Source organism: Mchenga conophoros, linkage group LG11 (assembly GCF_057382185.1).
Source record: "Mchenga conophoros isolate Kocher_MC1m ecotype Shallow Benthic linkage group LG11, M_conophoros_male_GT1.1, whole genome shotgun sequence".
In the NCBI taxonomy this organism is placed as follows: Eukaryota; Metazoa; Chordata; class Actinopteri; order Cichliformes; family Cichlidae; genus Mchenga; species Mchenga conophoros.
Window position 1 is genome coordinate 12274740 of NC_140536.1, and position 15009 is coordinate 12289748.

Consider the following 15009-nt stretch of genomic DNA (forward strand, 5'->3'; position numbering starts at 1 on the left):
ACATTAGCGAGCCCAGCAGGGCTTTTCCACAACGTCCCTACACCTCCTCCCACCTTTCTTCCTCCCTTCGGGACCTCTCTAAACCCTCGGAGGCCACCAAAATGTTAATTGGGCTTCTAATTTACTGTTTCATTTGCTGCTATCTGTAACAATCATTATGTATCAGTGAAGGATCACAGGTCTGTATACAGTATCTTTCCCACTGTGAGGTTCAATCAGTGGAGCGGTTTGATATGAGTTTAAAATTTAAACAAAAGTAAAATGTAGGCTTGAGGATCTTATAAAATCTGATCCTTATGTGACTCTTTTGCACGTACACCCACTGACCTGACGAGAGGGACCTTTGTATTTTTATAGAGCCGTGTGTCTTTAGTGTGCAGAATTTTAAGCAACAAAACTTAATGCTCCTAACATTAAAATGAAAGACAGTGAAATCTGATAACTTTCACACGCATTTTGCTCAAAAATAAATGTTTCACCTCGTGACGATACTTAGAGTCAGGAGAAGAACGAGGTACATCACACTTAATGCTAGAAACTACCTAACAACAACAACGAAAAGATCAATCTCAGTGTTGCACTCTGACAAAATATTGGGAAAAAATCTGTAGTAGTAAAACACAGAGTTGAGCCAACCAATCAGGAAGACAATACAGTCACTGGTTGTGTTAACAAATTAGATTAAATACAGGGCATAACCAAATATAAGCAGGATTTATCGTCTCAGAAATGAAACTTAGTTAAACTTAAATTAAACAATAAAAGACCTATGCTAGTCGCTTCCTACACGATAACCAAAAGAGACGTTCTGTGATATCTTTGGACACCGGGAGATAAAATCCTTTGATAATTGCTGAAGAATAGCCTGACTGCAGCTATTACTTCTCAGCATTTCATTTTTTTTCCCCCAAGTTGAACTGAATACAAAAGACAGATGAAATGAGTCAAGTGCTTCACTACGGCGGAGCAGGTGTAGCAAGCAGCTGAAATGACTTTGTCACAGAGGGGAAAAAACGAATGAAGAGTACATCTAAAACCAATGATGGGTTTGAGATCATTCCCTTTCACACTCTTCTGCCACATCCTGACGAGGAAGCGCGGGGTGAGAGAAAGACAGAAGGGGGGAGGAGAGGAGAGAGAGACAGAGAAAGATGGAGAGAGATGGAGATGTGCAACGCCAGCCAAAACTTTTTCAATTTCACCGACAATTTCCTGTGTAATTACTGATGCGGTATGATGGTGTTTTAATGACAGGGACCTGCCAGTGACAGTGACATTGTGTGTGTGTGTGTGTGTGTGTGTGTGTGTGTGTGTGTGTGTGTGTGTGAGGGAGAGTAAGAGTGTGTGTGTGTTGGGGAAATCTGGCTGGGCCTGTTGATGATGGCAGAGTGATGAGATGGAGCCGTGCTGTGGAGATTAGACCTGTCTGCCCTCAACGTCTCCCACCCACCCGCCACACACACACACACACACACACACTCAAAGCCTCTAGCATTAACACCCCACCCTCTCCACCAACCCACCAAACTACCCCACAATGCCACCTGCTATCTCACCAACACACACACCACACTCTTACAAACCCACCCCCCACATCCCCATCCTATCCCCACCTATCAACCCTCTGATCATCAGTGCCACGGTGGCAGCCATCAGCGCCACCAACCGTGTGGAGGTCAATGAGGCGGTACCTGTAGTCGCACCAGGGGCAGCGGTACGGTTTCTCCCCGGTGTGAACACGTTTGTGCCGTGATAGGTGGGACTGCGTGGTGGAGGCGAAGTTGCAGAGCTTACATTTGAAGGGCCTCTCTCCTGTGGGCGGAGGGATTGAAAAGATAAGAGACACAGACAAGACAGCAGTGATGAGACCGTAGTGACCCACTAATGTGAGCTAAAACAAACATGCATACATTGAGAGATAGCAGGTAGCAGGATTTATCTGACAATGGGTGTAGGTCCCTCTGGTGCTGCAAAAAAACTTTAATTAATAAGTAAATATAAAATGAGGCGCTGTGTTAAACTCGACTATACAAAGACTAAACACACGGTTTTGTCAACTGTTGTATGAAAGCTGTAATTTTAAATCAGTTAAACATATAAGGGAAAAGCTCTGACAGGGTTTGCGTCTGCTGAAGAAAAGCCATTTAAGGATGTAAGTGGAGAAAGTTTTCTTATATTTTTAAGTAAAAGTTGAATAACAATAAAGGCTGGGATTCAAAGAAAAGTCACTTGTATAAAAGCATACAATATAAGGTTAATGGTAAAACTATGTATAAACAAATACTTTACATTTCAACTTCTTCTGTGAGAGTTAAACACATATTTTAGATCCAGCTGAAATGTGTGTTCTGTAAGAAGTGGAAGTATCAGTTGGTTGTAGTGCTGTGTTTTCAACCAAATCAGTTCATCTCTCAACAGGACCGGAAACTTATGTATAGATTTCAAAAAAATACAATGAGTGAGATTTTGATGGTAATCCAGATAAGGCTTTTTACTGTTTGTACTGTAATTTCCGTAACTGAAGCACGGCCATTAATCTACAGAAATAGCATATGGGCTGCACAGCCAAAAACCTGTAAAGAACTCTGAAAACAGTGGGTATCTATGTGGTACAAGGATGAGGGTGGCCTGGTCTGATGAGACATTTATACAACAGAGACACCTGGATGGTTATTGTTCACCTAGGGAAGAGGTAGAACCTGCATGAACTGTGCTAAGAAGGCAAGTTGACGGAGAAGTGGGACGAAACGTTGGGTCCCCTCATTTAAGTGGACGTCACTTTGTTCCACTTACCTAAACAATGCAAACATACAGCCCTCCTATTAGCAGGATACCAACCTCACTTCACAACTACAAGAGTAAAAGGATCTGCTGCTAACATCTTGGTACCTGATACCCTCAGAGGACTTGTTCAGTCCATGCTATGATTGGTCATATCTGTTCTGGCAGCACCAGTGGGACCTACACAAGACAGGTATCTCTAATGATGTGGGTTATCATGTTTGTCTGGAGTGTAAGAATAAAAAACAAACAAAACAGGTTTTTGTTTTTTTACTTGTAATTAATTTTATTTGTGGCAGTTGTGTATTTTTGTTGTTTTTTTTGTCGTGACATTTAAAGGAACTTTGTTATATCCGCTGTTTCTTTAGTACTGCTTCAGTGACATTTATATATTGAGAATAAGATTAGCCATTCAATTTCCAATTGGAAAAAAACACAAAACACCTGAACAAAGCTGCTTGAGGAGACTTCAAACACAGAAATATTCATATTAGCACTGGTCGTTAAAAATCTGCACCTGTCAAACTGAGGACAGTCCCTTCATGTGAACCTGTATCGCCACAGATTTGGACATGTGGCTAAATCAGTGGAATTGACACGTGTCAACGTGGCAGAGGAGGACAGAAATTGGCGGTTTTAGGGGGAAAAAATGGCAGCAAAACTGAGGAGCAAACAAAATGAATAATGAAAACCTAAATGAATATTTATAACAGGATTCTTGATCCTTGGACGCCTGCCAGACAACGGCTAAGAACAGTATTTGTTTCACTATCTCAATTTCCCCCCAAAAAAACACTCGTTATTGACAGCCTATCTGAAAAATGCAATTTCCCTAAGCGACAGAATGACATGGTGAAATGATAACTGAAATTAAAAATCTCAGATTCAGTCAGCCACACTGGTACACATGCCTATCACTGACAGCAGCATGTCACACTGATGCGCCTGTGTGTGAGTGTATGTGTGCGACCGAGGGAGGGCAAACGGTTGCCTAAACTACACAGCTGCTCGGATCTCGGTGTCAAACACCTTCTGACATGGTGAAGGCATGAACACGTGGGAATCAGTTTGTGCGACAAGACAAGTTTCCAACATGAGTTCAGGGTGTGTGAGTCGGTGCTTACCTGTGTGTTGGCGTCTGTGTTTGGTGAGGGCATGTCTGGTGCCTCCCGCAAAACCACACAGGTCACATAAATAAGACTTTTCTCCTGCAGAGATAGAGAGTGAGAGAGAAACATAGTGCTTTAGGGATATCAGCGGTTGTGAAAAACAGAGTGGATGAGAAACCAGAATTATACGCAGGGAAAAATATTTTGCTTAATTTGCTTTTGTTTTTGCAGAAATGCTCTCATTCAAACGCAAATCACATTCAAGAGATTAAAAAATGGTTTAAAGATTAATTTCAGTCAATTAAAAATTTGAAGCTGAAGCAATTAAAGAGGTTCAGAACAAAGCCAAGGTTTACCATACCACCTTAAGTGAACATAACATGTATACAGCAAAAAAAGCACTTAAAAGCTCATCTAAATCTGTAAAAGCAGGCATCTGCTGGTAGCTATGGACCTGAGAGTACACCTGAAACACCCTATAGTATTCTGTGTGTGTGTGTGTGTGTGTGTGTGTGTGTGTGTGTGTGTGTGTGTGTGTGTGTGTGTGGGGGGGGGGGGGGGGGGGTAATTAAAGATGTCTTTGAAAAATGACATAAAGCAACAAAAACTGCTTATTTTTAGTTTCTGAAAATGCAGAAGGACATCAAACCTTTACGATCTGTATTTAGTCTGTTCTGTATCATTCTTTAAGTGAATGCCCATTTTTTTAAACTTATTTTGATATGCTAGGAATGTGAAGTCACTTAGAATGAAAAAAACAACTGGTTTTACAGCTGGTTTCGTTCACTCGAGCATGTTAATCTACACTGTTGATTAAACTGATCCAGGTTTCAGGTGTTTTCCTTCTGTCTGCCTCAAATCAAGATCAGCATAATTAATCTGTCCTTTAATTATACTTTTAATCGCTTTTAATTTTAATACTGAATTAACACGACTCAAAAAACGATCTAGCTAAACAGTAAATTTGCAGTCTCAATTATCACAGGGTGGTACTAAGTGAAGGGTTGTTGAATTTGATTTATGAAATCCCCTGAGTGGAAAAGTTTGATGCGGGAAAGAATGAGCAATCCCACTCTCGGTGGAAATGGTAGCCGAGGAGCCACTGAGCAAAATCTGAGAGCTCGAGTTAAGACAAAGAGGAGAGAAAATGGTTCGACAGGGAAAATGTGTGAAGTGGGAGAAAGGCAGAAGGCGAGAAAAGAAGAGACAGACTGAACAGATGAGCAGAGGGTCTAGTTGGCTAACAGATGAGCCAAGCAGAAGTCACAGATCACTAGTGTATATCCATCAGAGCTCTCATAGCTAACTAATTCCTCCAATCAGATGGATCCGTGTAAATATGTCAAATGGGGGACGGGAAATTGCCAGTGTGGTTTATTGACTGTGATAAAATCTGAAAAGCACCGCTGAACATAATTACATACTTGTCAGAGCCATAAAAATTAGCTTTATTATCAATGGGATGGTTTTGTACAACTTCATTTGGGGGCGATGCCTTCCAGATGGGGAGCACAGAGAGCTTTTTTACACTCCTCTTCTCTTCTCTGCATCTGGCTCTGTCATTAACAGCATGATGGTCTTTTCTCTCTCACACTCCCTCTGTCTACCTCTCTCTCTCTTTCTCTGTGACTGCCATTGCACACAGCCAGTCACACACTCCTGCACACACACACACACACACACGGCAGAAACATTTGTGATAAGATGCACTCGGGGAAATGCATGCGCGCATCTAGAGAATGGACACAGATGTGTATGCAAATCCTCACACAAATCAAACTGCATGCGGTGTGATATATGTCCATGTTGTGTACCTGCACATGTATGAAAACACTGTGGGCGCCGCGTCGCCCATTTTAGCACACACGGTACGTGCAGCTGAGCTCTCCATCACTTAAATATTCAGCTAAATGCTGATGTTGAACTCCAGCTCTCGCCACATACTGATAACACATTTGGGTGACTCTTCCAGCTGGGCCTCAGTAGTGCTCTGCTCCTCTCCTGCACAGATAGCAGCTTTCACTGAATCCGCAGAGACAAAGCAGCCTCAAGTTTCCTCTATTATACCCATTTAAAGCCACTCGACTGTGAGAAGAGTTTTAATGCAGTGCCACTTAGAGGGGAGAAAAACAGCCTTAAAAAGGTGCATTTGTTCACCAATTCATACAGGTTCACTTTTCAGTCCCTGTGTGGATGGCCTTTAAAGGAGCAATGTTTTCATATAAATGAATGTCCAGTCTGCTTTTTTTTAATGTAGCTACACAAAAAAGAAAACTCTTTGTATCAGGTGAAAAGATTCCTCGAATTTACAAACGCATTATAGAACGATAAGATCTGCAGAGCAAGCTTGCAGGACAAGCTGAATCAAAGTATCGTGGTTCTCTATAACATGGATTCATCATGATTAAACACCGTACGCAACAAGACTACTTTGCTTTGGTAGCTTTAGCATGAGTTTCAGAGTCAAAAAAGAAGGCATTAACCTTCACTTGGACTGTGCAGTGTGCTTTGATGCAAAAAAAACAAAATCAACAAAAATTCTGTATCAAGCACCACAAACAGGACCCACACAGAACTCTTGAAACATAACCACAGCTGTAATTGTGAAACAAGGTTTTTTCTTCCCCATCTAGCAGCCTACTGATTGCAGAAAACCTGGGTTTTCAAGGCCTTTGACTATAATGAATCAATAAATAAATAACACCTATATTCCACGTGTCTTTAAACTCTACATGAGTTACTAAGCATCTCGATCAGACCGTTTCTCCCCATCAGAATAACAGCGCGGGTCCCCTCCTCCGCCCTCTCCATCTCTCATTACACCCAACGCTACAAGACCCCACCACAGAAAAATCTATAGCCATCGATCCCTACGCCCAGCCGCGGTCGCCACAATTATTCTTGAGGAGGAAACGTTGGCGATAAATTACATGTGCGCTTTTCATCTGTTGTTCTGCGGGGTGGAGCACTCCCAGGACCAGGGTGGGGATGGTGAGGTGGGGTAGTTAAAAAAAAAAAAAAAGTGACAGGTTGCTATCAACATTGTACATCTGACTGCTAAAAGCAACATAGACCTTTCAGTCACCTTGTAACCTTGAATTGACTGCAAGCATGCATGACTCGGGTTAACCTTTGCCTTTAATAGGTACACTAATGACTCTTATAACTTCAAAAAAAAATTCACCTTAAAAACATATCTGTATCCTTTACCAATTTAAACTTTGGATCTAGCCTGAATTCATTTGAGACTGTGAACCCTGACCTCATACATCAGTCCTGAAGGCCAGATATACAAAGCTGCAAACAAATGCAATTCAAGTCACAGATCACGAACAGCTATGCAACTGAGTGTGCGCAAAATCCACACACTAAAATGTCCTAAAAACACAGCTCCCGCTAATACATTTGCACTCAGAGCCCTTAAACTTTTTTGGGGGCTATTTGAAAATAGCTATCACTTCGTCTCCTTTGTTCCCATGGTACACCTCAACTCTCCGCCCTTTACTGGAATTAAATACGCCTTATTGCGAGACAATAAAAGAACTTTGAAGTCAAAATATACAACCCTTCTTTGCATGTGTGTGCGGATACATATATATGTGTGCGCCTGTGTGCGTTTTAAATAACCCCGGAGGAGTCTGCATGCAGCTATAATTGCCTCCCTCATTAGTTATGTTTTAGCAGGAGCGGATGGGAGGGCAATTAATTTTACCGCTTAATTTTTGACACGGAATCCGCTGTTGTATTGATGTGCTCGCCATTTTGGGTCTCATTTTTCAGGGAAATTAATTGACAAAGTGTGAAGATTTATCAGCATATCGCCAGATTAAGCGACAAACTGAAGCAATGAGGAAATCAATTGTGGCCCTGTCGCTGTGTCCAGACCTCCTCTATGCACTCCACCACCACCACCACAATGCCCAAGAGCCTGGGAAAAACTGGGTGGGTCGGATTCAGTCCACTTATTTATTTTTTTGAGCCGCTCATTCATCAGCCGTTACAAATGACCCTGGCGGCTGTCGACCACTAGATCCCCCATCCACGCCCTCTACCCCCCTCCCTCGGACTGGTCTGTGAGCAGAGAATGATTAACATAAAAAACACACAAATCAGAGAGCAACAGTGAATCCCATTAGAGGCAGGAGAAGGAGCGCAGAGATTTTAACTTTTTTTAAGCTGTCCTTTTAGGGAGCGGGGCTCAGCATGTCACAATCAGCAACTCTATCCATGGGATCCCACTAACTTGATTTTGGTCATCTAGACGTTGCGTTTTCAGTGGGAGAAACCTCACCTGACTGCAGGTTTCCCCAACCTTATAAACAATATATTTGAATAACGGCCAAAATTAGCACCACTGACTAACAATGGTCCATGAAGTCAGTTTCAGGATCATTAATATGCACATTTTCATGACCAATTATCAGTGGCCATGAGTAACAAGTCTTTCCCTTTTCTCGTATCCATGGGATGACTATTATCTATCAAGCAAATGTTAACGGCTGATATCTTAGAAAAGAAAGCAGTCAGATAAATGATGTACAGGAGGGAAAGGAAGAGTAAGAAGAACAAAAGGAAAAAAATATCGTAGGCGAGTTAAGTACCCATCAACTGACTCATTAGAACCATTGATGACTTTCATGCCAATCACAGTTACAAGTTTGCAAGTAGTTAAAGCAAACCCTCATTAATAAGTATTTATTTCTTGTAGTCAGTAGAATGTTTTCACATTAAATCAAGGATATGAGGTTACTGAAGCTGTTGGGAAAACAGTAGGAAAGGTGAAGCTGGTGGTGCAGAGCTGGTGAGTGTGAATGTTTCTATTTTGAAGCATGTGTCTGAAAAACAAGTATTGTAAGATTTAGACTGACTCTGAGACGACCAATGAAGTTTATGTTGAAACTCCAGCCACTTCTCTCTGAGACAGACACAGTGGGCAAAGGCAGTAAACGCAGGCTGAGTGTGAGAAAAAGTTTTTCTGGGGTTAAAATTTGTCATATTTAGTGTAAACTTTGCTGTAGGCTGAGAGAACTCATCCCCCTCTCTGTCCCTAATACCTCCAGAATGCAGGGGTGTGTCTAAAGGTGGTCATTGGGTGTCCACCTCTGAAATTAAGCTTTAGTTACTAAATGTCGAGCAGATTTCAATTGTTAAAATGAAATATACATCTACTAATAAACTATGCTATATTATTATAGTTTAAGATATGCAAAGAAACAACTTTTTCCCCCATGTATCAAATGTTAAACTGAAAACTTGATCGGTCACAGATGCTCTGCTGTTCATCTTATGTCACTCTATTGTACCTTTATGTACCACTGAACATTATATTGGCACATGAAATGCTAACACTCATAAAATAGGGCATAAAATATTTTGTAGCTTCTGAAAAAAGTGGTTAAAAAAATCACCACAAAGCAATATTGAAGTCCAAAATAAGTTAAATAAAAGCAGGATTCTCATTTCAAACCAAGAAACAACAAGTGACAACTGTTGCTAGCACATTTCAACAGTTGGAGCTAGCTAGCAAATAAAGAAGTACCGTCACCTAATTTTGGTTTCTTGTATTATAAGTGTAATAAGGAAATATACAACACTAACTGTCTCACATCCAGTAAAAAATAGTAACTGTTTACACTGATTAGAGATAACTATCAACAGGTAGTCACTACTGCTGCTTTAATGAGTAATATCTAAATGAGGACTGCCGCAGAGTGACTCTTGGTGTGCTGAATTATTGAAAATCCATTTTCAAAAGAGTTCCCTGAAGTTCGGAGAGTGGTAATTCTCTGGTCCTGGTCAGTGTTTAAGAAAACATGCTATTGCTAATCCTAAACTTGTCCTGCTATGCCAAATTATATCTTTTCAGAGGAAGGTTTCAGCATTACTCAAGAATATACATGTTTTTGTCTTTGCATGCCGTTTGATTCCTCAGCCTATGCCCATCCTGCCCATAGTGTTCCAATTTGATGCTCTAACTGCTGTTTTGAGCAATTAGGAATCTTATTTTAAGTGTTATAAACCAATCAAACACACCTGACATAAACCTAGTCAATCAGAACTTGTAACTGTGATGACGTTCTCGATGTAGGGATGCTTTGGTTTCTCTTTCCTCGCGTTGTGACGTTTAATTTTACACTTTTACAACTAATGAGCTACGTATCATTACACTCTGCTCCAGTGCAAACACAGCAGTTAGTCATCGTCCTGCGAGCCTCTACATAACCCAGATGCATGTACTCTAACTCGCACGCCCTCCATTACTGACTGCTCTGTTCCCTGGGCAGATTAGTTCAACTTTTAAATCTCCTACTTATTTTATTAGTATTGCATCTTAGCCCTGTGAAGGAGACGATTTATAACTTTTAAACAGATCACACATATGCAGATAATATTTCAGTGTGTCAGGTTGGCTGCTGGAATGTGATTGCAATGATTGTAAAGCTGTAGCTAGCCGCCCTAACCCAGCACCAATTATAACTGGCAAAGGAGTGTCGGAGGTCACAGCAGAGCAAATTGTGTTAGCTTTTTTTGGGGCGTCGCTAATCAAGTCAGGTCTTGCTGCTGACTAAAATGAGATTGTTTCAGGTTCAATCTTAATTCTCCTACTTTTATATTTCTTTTTTGGTCACCCGTGATCTTTCAAGTTCCTATATTCAATCACCCCCCCCCCTCAATCGCTCAACTCACTCTCAAGTCTGTGTTTCCCCCTACCAAATTCACACAAACACACACACACACACCACAGCATACCATCCCACACCTCTTCAAATGACAGCTAAGTGACAGCGTGACGCCAGCCACTTGATGGGGAATGATGAGAGCTGGAAACAAATGAAAATAAAACATCTAATTATGTCAGAGGCGCCTTGACGTTACATCACTGTTAAAACACATTTAAAATAACATTCAGCAAGCCTCGCACTGACACACATAGAAACCCGCGCACACAGCAGGCACCCGTGACGGATGGAGGGCTCTCCTGCAAGCACTCAGTCAGGCTGTCAGGCCACTGGCTGCTGCTGCTTCTGTCATTGACTTAAAAGGGCATCAAGGAGCCATGTGTGGGACATTACTGAGGCCGAGGGGAAACTGCTGGGCTGCGGCATAAAGACACTTTCAAAGAAACTGACTTGGGCTCCTATCGAGGGGCTCTTATTCAAGACAATATCCTCCCACTGCACCATCTGTCCATCCAAAGTTTTTAGCAAGTTAAAGAAGAAAACCACACAATTCAAAGCAGTCCTAAAGTATTCTTTACTGTATGTACAGAAATGAAATGGAAGGATGGAATCAGAGGGGAAATGCACAATTAAAGTAATCATTCATCTCAGTGCAAAGACTCACTGGCTGGTTTCATCGCTTCTAATCAAGCGATTCACTTTGTAGTGGAATAAGAAAGCAGCTAAATTACTGATTATTGATTGGTTATTGGTTAGTTATAAAAAGTAGTTTCCAGGTGAGGTTAGAAAAGATCTTCTGAATTGCCAGTTGAATCAGTGTTGTATCCAAAAGCTGTCGATAAATAACAGATTTTTAAAGAAATGGGAACCTTCTAATTCCTAATGCTTCGCTTTTTGGATCAAAGGTTGGATACCTATATGAAAGGACAGAGAATCATAAGTGGGTTTTTCCTGCTTTTTATTTTTCTGAGGCAGCTGCAGCTCAGGCAGTAAAGCAGGTTTTCCACTAATCGGAAGGTCAGGGTTTGATCCAATTATCGAAGAAAAAAAGCCTGTGGTGTAAAGAGCTTTCAGCGGTCAATAAGACAAGAAAAGTGCTACATAAATGTAGTCCATTTTGCATCACTGAAAAAAACCCATACACACAGGATTGGTGTAAAGCAAGGGAAAAAAAACAAAAATACTCTCGACGATCAGATGGACTTGATGAACACACACTCATTGACCAGCTGGATTTGAGGAAGACACACTTGGCGACCAGATGGATTTTTGGGGAAATACACATGACAACCAGTTGGATTTGAGAACTACACACTACTTTAATTTCCACAACATTCGAGCATCCAAGTCTGGAGGATGGCACAAAACAAAACAAACACAAAAATTCAAACATCCCCGTGCTGTTTTGCTCGTCCCTTTGGCTATTAATTGGCCGATACAATATCATATAACAGTGACAGTCCTATCGGGTTCAGAAGGTGTGTTTAACCATCTAGCAAGTGTCTGCAAGAGCGCCAAGAACTAGTTCTCGACTTTCCCTGGATGTTGAAAATCAGTACAGATGGACAAGCTGAGGCTATTACCGGCCAAAAACTTGCATATATTTATTCCAAACAAAGCTGTGAAGATTCATAATTAATGTGAGAATTTCACAGTTCACATAAACTTCATTTTGTTGAATAGCAGATAGCAGCTATAGAGGAATGAAAAAGTACATTTTGTCTGATCCAACCATAGCCTTTCTTGATAAATAACCCTTTGTCCCAGACTCATAAAAGCACTGATTGCCTGTATATACATATAAAAAAAAAGCTAATCCCATGAATTTTGCACTTCAGAGTGTGTCAGTCAGTGTGTTTATGGAGGAGCAGCAGCAGTAATGGTTCACAGTGGAGGTTGCTAACTCTGTCTCACCCGTGTGCGTCCTGTAGTGGTCCTTCATGGCTGACAGGTTGAGGAAGGCGTAGTGGCAGGATGGCCAGGCACACTTATATGGTTTCTCTCCACTGTGCAGTTTCATGTGGTTGTTGAGGGCCCATTTTTCGCTGAAGGAGCGCTCGCACAACTCACATTCAAACTTCCTGCAAGAGAATAAGATGGAGCAGGTAGGAACGAAGAGGAGGAGAAGGAGGGGGTGAGGGGGAGAAACAAAGGGTTATTTACTGATCCCGAAGCTGACGCAAAACGCTAGAAAAATCCACCCTGTGAGAGAGGAAATGGAGGTTGCTGGGTAGTTGCACTCACAACCACGGACCAGAGGGCCATATGATTGCACGCTGTACATCTACGCCCACACTCGTGCACACACACACACTCAACGCACACAGAATGCAGCTGGCTGCTGGTGTGTCATGTCTGTATAAGCAGGCATTGATTTTTCTGTCCTGGCCTGCCACCTCCACCATTTATTCTCTGCTTTGCACCAGGGCCCAAAGGACTAGAGAAATTCTGTTACAGTCCACACACACATACACACACACACACACACACACACACACACCCTGCAGGGCCAGTGGGGAGAATAGAGTTCACCTGTCCAGTGTCCCTGACCACTTAGCCAGGGCTAAATGAACAGTTAGCAACATTTTACCTCCCGCTTCATTCTCTCGAGGCCCTTGTATTAGAGCTTCCCTCCACCCAAACTAATCGTCTTTTTTTGTTTTGCTTTGTTTTTAACTAACCGCTCACATCATCAACATCAGCGCTCTCACCTAGCTTTAGATTATCAGTATCAATCCAATGAATGTAAAGCACGATGTAGCGTTTGTTGAGGTATTTTGTTATAAAAGCCCCCGTTATGCGAATCAGGGCAAAACTGTGAATATGCATGTCATTCTGTCTTCGCTCTGGACATCTGTCTATTTTCGCACCCACGCCTACGACCGACAAAAGCTGCATGTTCGCTCTCTGTCTTTTTAAAAATATATATTTATTTTTTTTAATTCAGTGTGTAGGATGTTTGCACCTATAGTCATCTGCTGTGTTATTAAGCTTCACGAATAAAACACAAAGAACTAAGGGGGAAAAAAAAACAATAGAAAAAGCGCGCGCTTGAATTAATCTTTACCCCCGCGCTATAATTTAGCTGCAGAATGACTAATGTGCGAGTCATAAACAAATGAAGTCGGGTTTTGGGGAGCATTCGTCTTGCAGCGAGGGCCATGTTATTTTAGGGAGGGCGGCTGTCTTTAAGTCCTGATTGTGTCGCTTAATCCCCGTGGTATCTGTTTCATAGCGAGCAGCATGACACTCACCTGAACAAATAATGACTCCGAGCAGCATGTAGCATGTGTCTGAATCAATAATTCAAACTCATACATCTTCCTTACTGGAAAGGGGGTTGTTGGTGGTGGTGGTGGGGGGCAAAGGAGAAAGAAAAGGAGGCAGGGAAAAAGGAGAAAGGAGGGAATTAAAGCTGGGGTGGTGGAGGAGAGGAGAGAAGGGAATGGTGTTGGGGGGGGTCCTGGCTTCCGCATCAATCTATATGTTCCATAAAGATGAGTCAAAATGTGATATGGGTGTCAACCTGCACCGGTTCAGACTAACCTCACGTTACCAGACAGGATGGAGGAGATTTAAAATGGCACCTTCATCACCTGGCTGTAAGTGCAAGTGCATTTATAAATAGTTCCATTTTCCTCTTGTTCTCATCAACGGACTTGGCAGGCATTTTATTTGATCAACAGATGGATGTCTGCATCTGCATTTCCTTCCCTTTCCTTCCTCTCTGCGGTATTTATAGAACAGCTCGTCGCCTGTGCCACCACGGGAGAGGTAAATAAGATGAGTGAAGAGATGCTATCTTTTATTGTAAGCATTATGCACAACACTCCTGCTTTATGAGCTAAACGGGCCATTGTTTATCACAGGGCGTAATCGCAAAGTCAGGCAGGCAGGCAGGCCTTTACGTGGGAACGAGGCATGCTGGGATGGAGGTAAAAAGAGAGAAAAGGAAGAGGAGAGGAGAGAAGATGGAGGAGTCAGTGCTGGCAGAGTTGACTATCAGTGGGGGGTTTGTAAGGATGAGAGGAGGGTTTGCGTCTGTTTTTATGGGATCAGATGGAGCGCTTTGATCTTGTCCCCGCATGTCAGATCCCGTCACGATCCACCGTCTCGCCCATACATATGCATACTGCCTCTAAACAGCTAGGCACCATGCAAAAGAACCACGGTGAAGGGAAGAGAGAGAGAGACAGAGAAGCGGTTTGGTGAATGGGTTTGTGTATGCATGCGTGCGAAAGAGCAGGGAAGGCGAATATGGGGAGAAAGAAGAAAGGCAAAGATGGAGGTTTGGAAATGAAAAATATTTGGAAACTTTTTATAGGAGAGGAAAGAAACTAAACAAATATGTGCCAATTCAGTGTCAACAAAACCCGACAGAGTTCTCAAACTATTTTAAGAAGGACTTATTGGGCAGGGATTGTGTGGCTTCAGGAAAT

At 42.0% G+C, this 15009-nt stretch overlaps 1 protein-coding gene across 1 annotated transcript in view; it reads right to left on the minus strand.

Moving 5' to 3' along the window:
* Positions 1-15009, minus strand: part of znf407 (zinc finger protein 407) — a 154730-nt gene that overhangs the window by 51161 nt on the left and 88560 nt on the right. The window contains exons 6-8 of the mRNA XM_085290913.1: positions 12485-12651; positions 3906-3989; positions 1692-1812 (exon numbers count right to left, since the gene is read on the minus strand). Of these exons, the coding sequence (XP_085147039.1) occupies positions 1692-1812; positions 3906-3989; positions 12485-12651 (372 nt within the window). The remainder of the gene's footprint in view (positions 1-1691; positions 1813-3905; positions 3990-12484; positions 12652-15009) is intronic.